The 15,264-nt window shown below is 37.6% G+C and overlaps 1 protein-coding gene across 22 annotated transcripts in view; it reads left to right on the top strand.

Annotated features, from left to right (window-relative positions):
* Positions 1 to 15,264, top strand: part of VPS34 (vacuolar protein sorting 34) — a 66,917-nt gene that overhangs the window by 20,715 nt on the left and 30,938 nt on the right. For all 22 annotated transcript variants that reach the window (XR_016042690.1, XR_016042689.1, XR_016042687.1 and 19 more), the window contains 4 exons: positions 6,264 to 6,419; positions 6,586 to 6,795; positions 8,848 to 9,026; positions 12,946 to 13,093. Coding sequence is in view for 14 of the 22 variants with exons in the window: in XM_011626835.3 (XP_011625137.1) it covers positions 6,264 to 6,419; positions 6,586 to 6,795; positions 8,848 to 9,026; positions 12,946 to 13,093 (693 nt within the window). In the remaining 8 variants the exon portion in view is untranslated. The remainder of the gene's footprint in view (positions 1 to 6,263; positions 6,420 to 6,585; positions 6,796 to 8,847; positions 9,027 to 12,945; positions 13,094 to 15,264) is intronic.

Here is a 15,264-nt window from a genome sequence, read left to right on the forward strand (position 1 = left end):
TCTAATTGTCTATACCATAAGACTGAGTGACAAAAGGAGGTATAGGAGCAAATGTTTTTCTAATTGTCTGTACCATAAGACTGAGTGAACCCCTTGCACAATTGCCATCAACCTTATTCTTTATAGCATAAGCCCATTTGCAACCAACCAACATCTTTTGCTTAGGAGGCTTTTTCTATCTCTCGAGTACCATTCTTGATTAATGCCCTCAAGTCCTCGTGCATAGCATCTTTCCACTTGGGATGAGCTGAAGCTTATATAACACGGGAAGGAATATAAATACAAGACACAAAACATAAAAGCATGATAGGAAGGAGAATAGGGACTCATAAGAAACAAATTTGCTAATTCTGTGTACCCTGCAACTTCTTGTGCCTTTTCCTAAAACAATGGGAGATCAAAATCATCTGACTGTGATCTGGTGGGGTTACCTAGATTACAGGTATGCAATGTGTTGAAGGCCTATTGGCTACAGTGGTCTCCACTTCTTTTTATTTCTATCGAATAGAGACTTTTAACTTCCAAGTCTTTCGCTTCAACATCATGGAATTGCTCCCCACTGACTTTTTGACCTCGAAAATCTGAAATGATAAGGATATGAAGAGGAACAAAATATCTCTCTTTCACATTGTATTCCCCCGAAGAGAGGTGTTACAGATTTGGGATCTAACATTGTATTGTAAGGACCAAGAACATGAGCGAAGCAAACACAACCAAATATTTTATGGGGAACACAAAAAAGTGAATGATTGGGATAGAGAAATTTATATTGATGCTTGTAGTCTAGAACACAGATGACATCCGGTTGATAAGATAAGATGCAGTGAGCTCTTAATTTCTTGGGTACATTCATACTTCAGAGAATAGCACGACCAACTTTTCAAGGGTGTCTATTCTTTCTGTCAGCCTCACCATTTTGTTGTTGTGTATAGAAGCAATAATTTTGATGTTTTAATATGATGTTATTCCAAATAAGCCAACTCTACATTGCAACACTTCCCACCTTTATTGTTAAGTACCTTAATTTTAGTATCAAACTGAGTGAGGATCATCTTATGAAAGACCTTGAAGATTTTTGGAACTTCATCTTTGGTCTTCATAAGGAAGATCTGGGTTAGTTAAGCGTAATCATCCACAAAAGGAACAAAATACCGACAGATGTAAAAGGAGAGGGACCCCAAGCATCAAAATCTATAATAGCCAATTCTTTTGTTATTCGTGGGTAAATAGGAATTTCTACAATGTTTTGTGACAGTTCACAAATCTCACTTGAAGCTTTGACACACTAGTCTAACTAAATAGCTTAGGAAACAAAACTTTTAATGACTGAAAGGACAAATGACCAAGTAGGAGGTGCCATTGCTAAATCCGGTCTTTATTATCATTGTTGTTGAACTAAAGGGCTTAAGGGGTGTATTTCCTGAGTCTAGAATTTAGAGACCACCGGCTTCATGGCTATTGCCAATTGTCATTCCTCATATCCAGGTCTTAAAAAATAGTGAGAAGGAAAGAAAGATACACTACAATGTGGACTCATGGTAATGCTATAGACAGACATTTAAGTTTGTAGAAAAATTGGGAACATGAAGAGCTGATAAGAATGTTATAAGGAGAAATATTTACATCCTTTTCCAGTGGTAGAGAAAAAAATCCATCAACAACCCTAACTTTATCTTTACTAGAACAATGGGAATAAAAAGAGAACAAGACATACCAGTCATGTAATTTGAGGCTCTTAAATCAATGATCCAGGATTGTCCAAATGGAGTAAAAGAAACATGATGAGCAGAGGCACGAATACTTGGGTATGCAAAGGGTGAAGTAATGGATGGGCCGCCCAACCAGGCAAACAACTAGCAAAGGTTCTCAATCTCCTTGGAGGTTTGATTGCATCGTGTAATGGTTGATCGGTACTAATCGTAGTTGTAGTGGGTGAAGAATTATGATCATTAAACTGACATGGACAATTCAATTTAGCTAGTTGATCAGCTAGATCCCAACAAGTTTCTTTAATGTGATCATTGTTACCACATTGATCACATTTTAACTTGTCTTTTATCTCCTTGTTTAGAATCCCCTTTTCCAAATTGCCGTGGTCCACCCTCCTTGTTGTTCTTAGGAGGTATTGAAGCTAAAAATTACTTGAGTAGGCAGTGTGGCACATTTTCTACTCTTCTCACTTTGAACAAAGCAGTACACCTAATTGAGTGATGGAGGAGCATCCCTACTAAGTATTTGAACCCTACCTTACTCAAACTCAATATTTAGTATCCCCTAGTTATCAAAACTATGATTGTGTTCTACAAACTGCTTGTGTTTCTTCCCAAACGTTAACCGTTTCAAAACAAAAAAAAAATGCTTTTATTTCTTCCCATCATCTTTACAGACTGGTTTAAACATCTGATAGTGGTCCCATTCCCCTCACATGCTCATAGTTACGGAAACCTTGGGGGTAAGGCCACGATCCCACCTTAGGAACTCGATCTCGCGGTTCCTCTAAGGGATCTTAAGAGGGAGCTGGGTTAAGAGAAATAGGGATCTCGTTCCCTATAAAATGGGATCTCGGTCTATATGCTTGTAGGATTCCTCCTAGGAGAGGAGTTATACTACTAATTGAACTATTGCTCCTCTCCTTAAGATTCTAGAAAGTTTTTTAGAATATGTTAACCTGTGCTGCATATCACATCATAATATACTAGAGACGTGATAGTAAAAAACTAGTGTTTAATATGGCATTGGTAAATTAGAGTGCTATAAGTATGGCATTCATAATAAGCTAAGGTGTATGATAATGGATTGAGTGGGCATTAGCTCTATCCTAATTTTATGATATTCTGTTAAATAACCTCGTTTTACGTGTAGTTGAGCTTGGATCTCTCTAGGTCAAAACCTTCATCCCAGTGACATGGGCTCTCGGTCTCAAGTATTCTAGGATCTAGCTCCTTCATGTGTTGAATGTATGGACATGATCCTAACCCCAAGGAGCTTCCACCCTATGACAGTATGGCATTCCTTGAACCGATGCCGCTCCCAAACCCGCTCCCGCCTCGAACAATTATACGCATGTTACGATGTAAGGAGAAATATGTTGCAAGAGATCCCTCCCTCTTGTAGAAGATAGCAAATTCCTGTCTCACTTGGTACTCTCGAGCCACATTTTTGCTTTGTGACTAAGTTGATATACCAAGTCCTAAATCTCTCCTGCAGTTTCAAAGAAACGAGCGGCTCCTACTAGTCAATGGTTGCATAGAGTGTAATAACAAGACATTATGGCAAAGTTTTTGGTTTCCCACTTGTTATGTGAATTTATTTTTCTTATGGTTCAGTAATCTTACCATTGATGTGCCCGGCTCCAGTTTCCACATTCCATCAATAAACATTTTTACAGATTGGAGCACTCTAAAATAATTTGTCCCATCAAGGTTGACAATGATAATGTGCAGTCTAGGGTTATCTCCATAGATAACCGTATGGGAGGTTACACCTGGGTGGAAGAGTGTGGCTTGAATGTCTAATAATGGACATGTTGACTGCAGTACAGCAGGTACACACCAACAAAACACATCGATCAGCATGATCGGCCACTCAAATTTACTTCCACAGGGTTCAAGATCATCCACACAAGAGATTTGGATAATGGATGAGTTTCACAACTCAGATAATGGATGAGTTTCACAACTCAGACAAGAGTGCGTCACATTTGAGGGGTTTGACAACAAAGCTTGAACACCATCGAACCATACCAATCAGATCTAGGGTTTCTAATCCAACCTCAAAAGAGGCAACTATGAAATTGGGGCTCTACATTCCATACTGAATATTTCAGATTTGGGGTTTCTAACCCTATGGCTAATAGAGACCCTTGCACAGTCGAATTAAATCCTTAGGGTTTTGAAAACTGTGCCAAAGTCACCTGCTCTTATATCAAGTTAAAATATGCAATGGGATTATAGGAAAAAGAAGGAAGAAAATGAGGAAGGAGATCTAGAGAGAGAGAGCAATGAAGAAATTGAGAGAGAGAGAGAGGTCAAGGTGGGTCTATCTTAACCCCAGGCACCTCTCTTTCCTTGTATATATTGTTATTTTTACTAATGTACAATATTGTCCTTCGGTGAAGAAAACTAAGTCCTTGGGGACTTAAATACAACAGAGACAACTATAAGCCTTGATATTCACAACACATGCCCTAGAAGGTCCTGAAAAGAACCTCTGTGTCTCTCATCTCTGAGTACGTTTTGTGCCCCTTGGGCTGGGATTTCTCCAGTTCTTCCCTCTTTGTAGGTTTTTGACTCAATAAAGTTACATATCGATGAGAGCCTAGCATGTGTATGGACCATTGCTGAAATTTTATCAACATTTAACATCAAGTCGAAGTTGTGATTCCTAAAGCGCCTATATTCTGTACTGTGTAGGCTATTCATTGAAAAATGATATACTAAATTTTCCAATCTCTATCATTTAATGTGTATTGTTAACTTGCTTGGATGACTTTTAAGATTTGTTGCATATTGTGAAGGAGCCATGAAAAAAATGTTGTAGATGAGTCGAAAGGAACCAATGAAGTTTTGTATGCGTCATTGGGGTATGTTCTAGCTCACTTGGTCTAAATCATGCATGTGTGGAATACGCTCCTTTAAGGACCATACAATGATACTCAAAGTGCATGAAAGTACTTCTTGAATTATGTTACATTAAAGATATTGCTTTTGGCTCCATCTGGATCCGACATAGCTCAATACCTAAGAAGTAGCTAGTTGAATGTCAACCAGCACATATAAAATATCCAATATGTTATTGTCTTGAGATCTAGCCCAGTTTGCAGCTGCTTGTGTCTTGAGCATTAGTTTTTCCCCATGAAGAAGCTCATGCTATATCATTTGGATCTCCTGCAAGGAAAGTAATGTCCATGTACATGTGTAAAGTCTCATTAATGACTAGATGCCACTGCTAAAACTGTTGTCAGAAGTCATTGTTAGTGGAGTCATCCTGTGAAGGTGGGGTTCCATGAGCTGGTTCTGACCTGCTGATTTTCCGAAAGCATGACTTGCTGTTTTTGTGTTGCTAAGTGCTAATCTTGTCAAGGGGCCAACCGTTGAAAAAATCCTCTATGAAATGGTTTTCTTTTAACCCTTGCATCTCTCTGTCAGTAGGTTATTGCCCCCCTGCACAAGGAAAATATCTCACTCCAGTGAACCCAATACTCCAACAGCAGCCTCATTTTGAAAGAGAGACTGACTTTCTCTTGTCTACATGTCAAATATAACTTGGGAAATCGGAATAAGTAAGTTTGCAAATGATTTCCAATAAGAATATTGTTATCTGTATTGGGCCACCCACCCGAATCCAGCTATATTTGAAGCAGAAAGACCCACGACACCAGTCTTCGTAGATTGTTATCACTGCCGGGTGCACATTGAGCCCCATAAGAATCATACCTAAAGCATTCCTTTTCCATTGTCACAATCAAACTTGTCTTTCCACTGTCCCTACTGGAATATTGACACCATCCAACAAACCCAACATGGAAACCATTTAAAAGATAGGCCTGCCTAAATTGTTCTAATCTCATGACTCGACACTTGCTTGAACAGCACCAGAACCTAATCACAGAGTAATATACCCCATACAAGGATCTTTTGGTAAATGCACACTACTCGCGTCTCTTGCCCTAAATCGAGTTTTCAGCTTATGCCACCTGTATCAATCCCATGCCTTATTGTGGCAGTGAAGTTTCATTCTCATTGTGCTTGGGCCAGTTTTTCTTATGGATTACGTTTGATATGTACAGCGACTTGGTGGTTCTCTCCCAGCATCCTTGAGTTTAGGTTGTACATACATGTATCAATCTAGTAACTGTATGTGCAGGCACTTTTAGCAACAATATTCTATACTCTATGCATGATTCTCTTAATAATTTCTCAAGTGGTTTGATTACCATGATGTTGGAATATGTTCTGCATTTTAATTAATTCAATTATTATTGTTCTTTTTCTTTTCATGTTTTACCATTTCTTTTTGTGGCTCCATTATGCCTTTTATATCTCAGTTAGTTCAAAAAAAATTTAACTGATAAAATACATCAACTCCAGTCATAAAATATACTTAGAATTTGCTCCAATGCTATGGTTTTGGAATTCAGCATTTGATAATGATTGGTGCCTTTATGCTCTTAGCTTGGCTTTTCTGGAGGTATTTTCTTGTATTGTTGTAGTTACAACTATGATGGATCTGCTAGCTTTTCTAATATGTTGTTGGCTTTCCAGGTCTGGGATGTTTGCAAACAGGATGAGGAACCAGTTGGTGGAACCACCATCCTCCTCTTCAGTGGCAAAAAGCAACTTAAAACTGGGAAACAAATGCTTAGGCTCTGGCGCGGCAAAGAAGCAGATGGATCATTTCCCACAAAAACACCTGGCAAGGTTTATGAAGAGTTATTTTATTAGTATTTTTAGATATGCTATTTCAAGTTGGAATCTCAAGTTCCTTTGGTTTCATATACCCACTGCTTATCATATCAATGTCCTGACAATTGCTAGAGGCTTTGTAGCGTTTGGACATACTGTTTACTTATATTTCCTTTGACAGGTTCCCAAACATGAGCGTGGGGAGATGGAGCGTTTAGAGAAGCTTCTAAATAAGTACGAACGGGGACAGATGCAGCATATTGATTGGCTAGACCATCTAGCATTTAAAGCTATTGAACAAATGAAAGAAAGAGAAAGTTGGAGAAGAACGAATTCTCAATTGCATTTAATAGTTGACTTCTGCAGTTTTGAACACAGAGTTGTGTTTCAGGTTAGTTTATACATATGATAAGAACCTAATAAGATCAGTATCACATGTCTAACTTCTATGAGCATTTGAATTGTGTACTCATGTTTGATGCCTTGTTCTTCATTCAAAGAACTTTCTGATACTTGTAAATTGGTTTTGATTGGAGTGGATTGGTTCTGGTTGGAGTATGTTTTTCTTATTTTTAGGAGTTGTCATCATTATGAATTTGCATGTTAGAGCATGCGTTCACTTATTTAATTGAATGGCTCAAGCTCGTAATTGCACTATTCATTAAAAGAAACAGGGTAAAAGCTCCTAAGTGCTCCACTTGAATCTGCGTCATATAGATTGGACATGATCGAGGTGGCATACTCTCTCTCTCTCTTTCTCTCCATCTCTCTCTCAAATCATGATTTTTTGGACTCTATGCAGTCCATGTTCTAAGTATCAATATCACCAAGACAAATAGTTTTTTTGGTGATATATTAAGTTGTTAATTTTAGATGCTTTCAGCCTGGGAAAAAAGGAGTGGATTTGTCTTGTATTTTGTTGGACGGGGTATTTATATGAACACATCATTCATTCCATTGGTTAGTGTAGAATGACATGGATCAAGGATCAATATAAGATGTATATTTGAGTGCAATTGCTGTGAAATAGAATATAGAAGAGAAAGTGTTATCTTTTTTTCATGATCCAAACTATAGTTACCTGAATCATCCATCTGATTGCCAAAAGTTTATAGAATGCTTGGAATTTTCTAGACATTATTTGAAATTTTTTTTTTATTCAAATGTTTTCTTGGTGATATGTTTATTTATTAATTTTAGATCCTTTCAGGCTGTGAAAAAAGGAGAAGAATTTTTCTTGTATTTTGTTGGATGGGGTATTTATATGAACACATCATTCATTCCATGGTTAGTGTAGAATGACATGGATCAAGGATCAATACGAGATGTATATTTGAGTGCAATCACTGTGAAATAGACTACTGAAGAGAGTATTATCATGTTTTCGTGATCCGAACTATATTTACCTGAATCGTCCATTCTATTCTGCATTTCTATGAAGGAATCACCACATATCCCTGTTCCTAGAAGTTAGGAATCACGATTTTAGATTGAATCGCATTTGTTAACACCTTTAACAAGTCATGTGGTATAATGGTTGCCAAAATTTTATGGAATGCTTTGAATTTTTTAAACATTATTTGAAAAATTTTGTTATTCAAAATTTTATAACTGGTAATATGTGATGGTTATCAAAAATTCTATGGGTGTCGACATACTCTAGATTAGATCATTCCTAAATTTCGGAAACTGTAATAAGTGTCTTATTTTCTATTAGTAATGAAGTAATTTTATTTTCTTTATTCAATCTAAAAACTCTAGGAAAGTACTTAGTTAAGGGTACTCGACCTTATTTCCAACACTTGTAGAGAACTGTGATAAAGGGCACTCAATAAATCGACCCCAATGTTAAGGGAGGGCTATCAAAGACATTAGGGGAGCCCTAAGTAAGTATTATCAATGTATAGAGTCCAATACTTATGAATCATTCTCAATTTATAGAGTCCAATACTTATGAATCATTTCTTATAAATAATCTAAACCCTTAAATCTTTTGCCTTTTGGAACTTTTTTTTTTTGATAATTTGTGGCATGTTTCCAAGTGGTTTGGTATGCAATTCCCAAGTTAGGAATCTCGATTCCAAGTTGATGGGACTGTGATTCCAACAAGGCAGGAGTCGCGATTCCTATTGGACCGGAGTGCGATTCCTAAATGGTAGGAATCCAGCTTCATGTGATATGCATGGTACGTACTGTGATTCCGATTATAGCAATTATCAGCCACCCCTGATTTTGTGATTCCGATTCCTGAAATGATTCAGAATCACATGCATTTCCAACAACTATAATCCAGACTGTGTTTCTTTGCTTTTTTGTGTTTTCTCATGAGGGTAAGTTTCAGTCTTTTATTTTTGAGGAAATTTTGGTGTTTATCAGCACACATCTGTTAATTGAATGAATGGTCGTCATCGTGAATTTTGATTTCTCTCCTTGGAATTCGCAGGAATCAGGAGCAAATTTTCTTTGCCCATCTCCTGTATCTTCGACAAATGAAATTGTTATTGTATGGGATCCAGAAGTTGGTAGAATAAATCCTTCTGAGCACAAGCAACTCAAGCTTGCTAGGAGTTTGACTCGTGGTATTATTGATAGGGACCTGAAACCAAGTTCTAATGAAAGAAAGTAAGCTTGATGTTTTATTCTTTATTGCATGCATGCACAATTGCAGCCAAGAACTTGCACCATCGTCTTTGTAGATATCCATTTGTGTGTGTATATCCAATCCACTTGCACACACTATGCAATTATAAATGGCACATAATTATATATATGACAGTGGCAATAAGGTTAAATTTGGTATGGTTTACTTTGGTGGCTTGTTTTTTAATTCTTCTAGTTTGTGCCCTATTGGATCTCACTCTTGCTCTTTTTCTCAGTACCACTAAGAAATTTGCGTATATATCAATCTGTGCATGCATACACAAGTACACATAAACGTACATTCAAAAGGTGCTGATTGGAGGGCACCTATTGGAAACTTTTTTGTGGTTTTCTCATTGCTATGGCTTAGATGTCACAATAATCAGTCCTCTGGAGTATTTGGTGAACACAAACTGGGAGAAAATCATGTGATCACTACAGCATTGTTCACCGAGAGCAGCCTTGGCGTGTGTATGCATAGTCGGTCGCCAATTAGTGGGCTGTTTTTTAGTTCGATCTAATTGATATTGCCTTATAATATCTTATAATATGTGTTTGGTGAGTTGTTTTGTGAGTCCATGCGGATACTGAGTCTTAATAAACAATTAGATGATTTCTTAAATGTGCTTTTGAGAAGAGCTATCTAGGACTTACTGCTACATGATGTTTGTATTTAGTAATTACCAGTTGGTTGTATTCTAGAAAGATTATAGGATGAGGACTAATATTTGTTCCAAACGTACTAATGGGAAATTCTTGGTTTATTTTGATTAACATATAGAAAGGGGAATATTTTTCTTTGAGTGAGGATTTTATAACGTGCCTTCCTTATACTGTAAAAGTAAGGCGCATCTCTAAAATTTGCTTGGAGATGTAGTTCTGTTGTCATAAACCTTATCATGGTTTGAAAATATGTTTTCATTCCTAGTTATGAAATTTAGAATTTGAAAGATGTTACAAATCGAGGAGCTACAAACACTTGAAAAGTCGTGAAAATAGACGGTCTAGATAACTTGTTATAAGATGAGCTATTTTTAGGACTTGATGTTCTCTTTTTCTTCATATCCACACATCTTGAAGTCGAGATGATAAGTTAGAGGGTTCTCTAATGTTGGAACACTCTCTTCTAGAAGCTTTTTGTGGTGCACCTTACTTTTAATAGTGTAAGGTTGTCATGTTGTATAAAATCTTTCCGTTCATCATTCAAAGTACCATTTTAATCATGTTCATGCCATAACATCTTGAAGATAATTTTGGTTTTAGGAATAGCATAATTGTACCTTTCTATACCTTTAAAACTTTCTATCCCCTGTTTTGCTGAGCTAAAGTTCTAACTTTTGTCAATTTGGGATGCCCTTCCTCAAATTGTTAGTCATTTGGACAATGGGTTGGCTTATGCAGATTTGACCTTAGTTACTGGGATCACCCAACATAGGTGGCGGTCCTGCTTCTTGATTTAGATCGCATGTTCACATAGCAGAATTATGATCCCATTTTGTGAGGAGTGTGAATCCCATACCTGAGAATTTTCTAAAGGATAATTATAAAGAAAAGCTTAAATCAAATCCTTTCAAATTACTTCCAATGGAAGGAGTGGTGGGTTCCATATATGTTTGCTTTTGTGGGATATGGATGCGGGTAATGTATGAGATTTTAATAGGTCATCTTCCTAACATGATGCTGACTAGATAGAGAAAGAAAACAAGATCCCTCATCCTTTCGATATATGTTATCTAATGTCCACGACAATTTCCAATTCCTTAGAAAGAATGTCGGCTGCAAACTCATGAATCACGAAAAAGATATGCTAGAAGCCCTTATTGGGCAACCCAAAAGTCCCCTGAGATATTGGGTGTGATTTAATCATACTTGTGTTAGAGAGAGAAAGAAAGCATCATTGATGTTTTAAGAAAAGGTTTGGTGCTTTGATCATTTGTGAAAATGGAGTAGCCAGAAAAAAAAAAAAGGAAGAAGAAGAAGAAAAAAGGTGTCTTGAGATTAGGTGGGGCGTGTGGGGTAGTGACTTAATGCTAACCAAGAGTAGTTAGTGGGTGCCTTCTTTGCTCAAGTTATGGGTGGAGTGGTCCTGTAGATTTGATATATCTTTCATCTTTTGTTATGGTCTCTCTCTATCTTATTCTTTGGGCTTTTGACTATTTGAGAACGTTGTCCAAAGAAACGGCTCGCCCAGCGCCTAGGCGCCCAAAGGGCCCTACAGCACATGCCCTAAGCCTGGACGGCCCTCTTATTTGTTGAATAAAAGTGTCCCCTAAGAGAATTTTGGGTCATTTTAACCCATGGACTTGTCTTAAAAAAGTATTGGAGGTTTTCTAAATCCCCAAAGGGGGGGGAAAATATCAGATCTAAACCCTACAAACATCCCAAACTCAATTGCTTTGAGATGTATTAGACATTTGGACTATTGGTTTTATACTTCTCTTATGTATTTCATCTTGTCTTTTATTTGTGTATCATGAACGTGTGTCACTATGGAGTGCAGATTGTAGAGTTGGAGACTAATGTACCATGGACTTGTTTATGTCTTTTCACTAAATTTTCAATGATTTAATGTTTTGAATGTGTTTCAACATTCATGCATATATATTTGCATGGAACAAGTTAATTACGATGCATATAAATGCAAAAAAAAATAAAAAATTAACACAAATATCTGCATATATGTGCATTTGAACAACATATATATACATATATCTAAAAAATTTTCACTTCAAGTGCCTGCCAGTGCCTGTGCGCTGGGCGCTAGGCAGACTGCCTTGCAGTTTTTGAAACATTGTTTGAGAATCACATAGGAAGAACATTGTACTGGGGGAAAGGGGGAGGGACTTGTCTATGATATGATTGAAAATTTGAAATAATTTAAATAAATCTCACGATATATTTTTTTTGAACACACAATATAAGATTAAGGAATATTTTTAATACATAATTGCACATTTGTTTATGATAATCATCCAGTAAATAAATGATTTTTGAATTTTTTATGAATATATATTTTGAAGTATGTTAAATATACTACAAATATCAATGAATCTAATTCAATAAATTTAGTTAGTATTTATTATTTTTTAATTTTCACTATTTTTTATATTTATTGTATGAGCGCTCCAAATTAGGGAGTATCTATCAAGTGACAACCACGTATTCTTGCTCCTGATCCAGCTCTCACATCCACTAACCATGCTTGGCCTTAACTGGGGACGATTTGCTCCCAACCAGGTCTTGGTTTACATCAGTCATATGAATGCACTTGACACATGTACTTTGACGTGTTTCAACCCACGTGTGAGTCCTAAGGCTAGTGATTTGAATCATTAAAATGAGCGAAAGGTTTATATAGAGCCTCGGCTCTAAACAATCAAATTAGAACCTACCTCAAAATTTCACTAGAAGAGGTTGTTTTGATGCCCAAATATCGTCAAATTGATCATCCAGAACACGACAAATCACAGATGAGTATATGCTTTTATGGCCCTATGTGGATCCAAATATCTTTTTTTAAGACTTTCACCACTTCAGTTTGTGTATTGGGACTTGAGGTAAGGTTTAAATGAATTCAAATTATCTAATTCGGGTTAGTATTATTGTCCCTAACCTAACTTTTCTGAATGTAGTAGACTTTCATATTTTCTAAAAGCATGTCTCATTGTTCGACTCAGCTGATCTGCGTGGACTTTTATTTGGATTAATTTTCAGATGATTTCGGACTACGCCTATTTTTGTGTTTCAGCTGCGCTAAGCGGATCTTGCACATTTACAATTTTGAAGTTTTGAGATTTTACCTTTGTTTCCTCTATATAGAGATCCATGTACTTTTTAAATTAGAATGCCATCTTCAAATATTTTAATGGCTGTCTGACCATTTGAAGATTCTTTGACCCAGGGCAATACAGATGATTTTGAAGTATCCCCCAACTCGCACATTAAGTGGGGAAGAAAGACAATTATTGTGGAAATTCCGCTTTTCCTTGATGTCTGAAAAGAGAGCCCTCACAAAGTTCCTTCGATGTGTTGAATGGAGTGATGTTCAGGTGAAATTCCTGTGTGTATACCAGACTACTTTATTCGAGCACGAACAAAAAAGGGAGAAATAATCCAGTATATTATGTTTATGCTATCAACTTGATCATCTACATTTAATGATAAACATTTGAAATTTATCGTAGGATAGTAATTGATTCCTGGAATTATTACCACAACTTTCCATACACTGTCATTGCCATTATTATTTCGAATACTTCTGTTGTTCTTCATGCTTGCACAGTATAATAGATGACGTATTGTCTTAGAGATCGGCTACAAATCTACTTCTTGACAACTAGTGACCGGGTTCCCAATTTTCTGATACCTGCCGATCACTGCATTTTGATATTTCGGATTCTTGTTGGAGTTTGTTGTCGATAACCACATTGATTCGAATCCTGCAAATCACTGATGAATATATGCTTTTATGGCCCAGTTGAGTTTTTATCGCTCCTCCTATTATGCTAGTTTATGCTTCTGCTCACTTACTGTGAAGTTATTGAACTATATCTGCTAGTACCATATAGATGAGTCCATAGGACATTCCAGTTTGGTGTTTCCTGCATGATATTAGGACCACATTTGTATCTTGCTATGTGGCATTTCAGAGGCTACCTGAAAGAAAAGCTGGCATTTGACCAAATTCCGTTCCCCTTAATTTTTTTTTACGTGTTGTACGACAAGTTGAGTAAAACTATGAACCTCATGAGTGGCAATAAAAATCAAGCTGGACATGTAGACCATTCATATTTGCATTTTTGTATACCGGTTTCAGTTGTGGTAATTCCCACATGAAGAAATAATGGTGGAGCATTGGGCAAGCATCTTAGGGATCATCTTGGTTGAAACATGGCAACATCTAACTGTTATTTCTCTACAGGCCAAAGGCCTCATTTTAACCTTTAATTATTAAATGTATGGGTATCCTTTGCTACTAATTCTGGTTTCCATTATCGTTTGGGTTAGCATGAAGTGTCACTTGTGTAGTGTTGGGTTTTGTGGCCTTTAAAGGTGCTGAGAGCTTGTGAAAATGATAATTTTTTGTGGAATATATTTCTAAAAAAAAAAAAAGTGGAATATACGCTTTAGTAGGAGTGTGTGTGTTGATTGACTATGAGTTAGGTAGTTTATGACCTTGGTTATGTCCAAAACCCTTACCTCTAGGCATGTGGCACTATTGAGAAGGGTTTATATTGGACCATCCCTTGTTGAGGTTGGAGAGAAGCGTAGGGATGACCTTGTAGGTCAGTAGAAATGTGTTGTCTTCTATGTACGGCTGTAGACTTGTGATTGCAAGGGCCAAAGCCTCAACAACCTTCTACACGATATGTATAAATGACAATCGCAAAACTGGGTAGTATCCCTATAGAGGGACACGTGTACATGCGTATAGAGAGAGCCCCTTTTGCACTGTGGTGACAATTGCTGAACTTGCTTTTAAAAGGGAGGACTGAAACCCACATTCCATGATCATTGATTCTACTGTTTATTGTCCAACTTTGAGAAGCCAATCATGAGCCCCTGCATTGAGATTGTAGGTCATGAGTCTTTGTTGGGTTGGACAAGATAACAGTAGTGGATCATTTTTCTTGGGTCAAGTGGAGTGCCCTTATTGTCGCTTATTTTACTACGACGAAAACAGTCATATGGGTCATATGGTTATGAAGTAACAGCCAGATTCATGGGAACTTGATCCCGTCGTCCTCCTTCCCCTCCCACCCCATCTCTCACGCCTCGAAACCAAGCTCCCCAACTCACCCATCCCATGCCTTCCCTTGCATCCCCATCCCTCCGGCCTCTCTATCACAGCTACACACCTATTCAGCCCACCTTCTAACTCGCTTACACCCATCCGCCGCCCCCCCCCCAGGCCTCTTCCCCGACGCCTTGGTTCTCATCATACCCCACCCTTCCCCCATCAACAAGTTTCGGCCCGTTCCTTTGTCTCATCCCCTCCCTACCTGGAGGGCTTCATTTCCCGTCTCTCTCCAATGTTTTTGCTCTGGTTGGTCACTTCCAGCCTCTTAGAGGCGATCTTCGAGGCAATACCGGGGGAAGCGCCTTTGGAATGAACTTAACCTGGCTTGCCGCAGGCTCTCTCAAGGCAAATTTCTCTTCACCTTCTCCTATATTGCAAGTGCCACGTGGGTCCTCAAGTGGGCTTCTCCCTCTTTTAGGG

This window comes from Amborella trichopoda, chromosome 10 (genome assembly GCF_054954075.1).
Source record: "Amborella trichopoda isolate Santa Cruz 75 chromosome 10, AtrichopodaSantaCruz75HAP2 v2.0, whole genome shotgun sequence".
Lineage (NCBI taxonomy): Eukaryota > Viridiplantae > Streptophyta > Magnoliopsida > Amborellales > Amborellaceae > Amborella > Amborella trichopoda.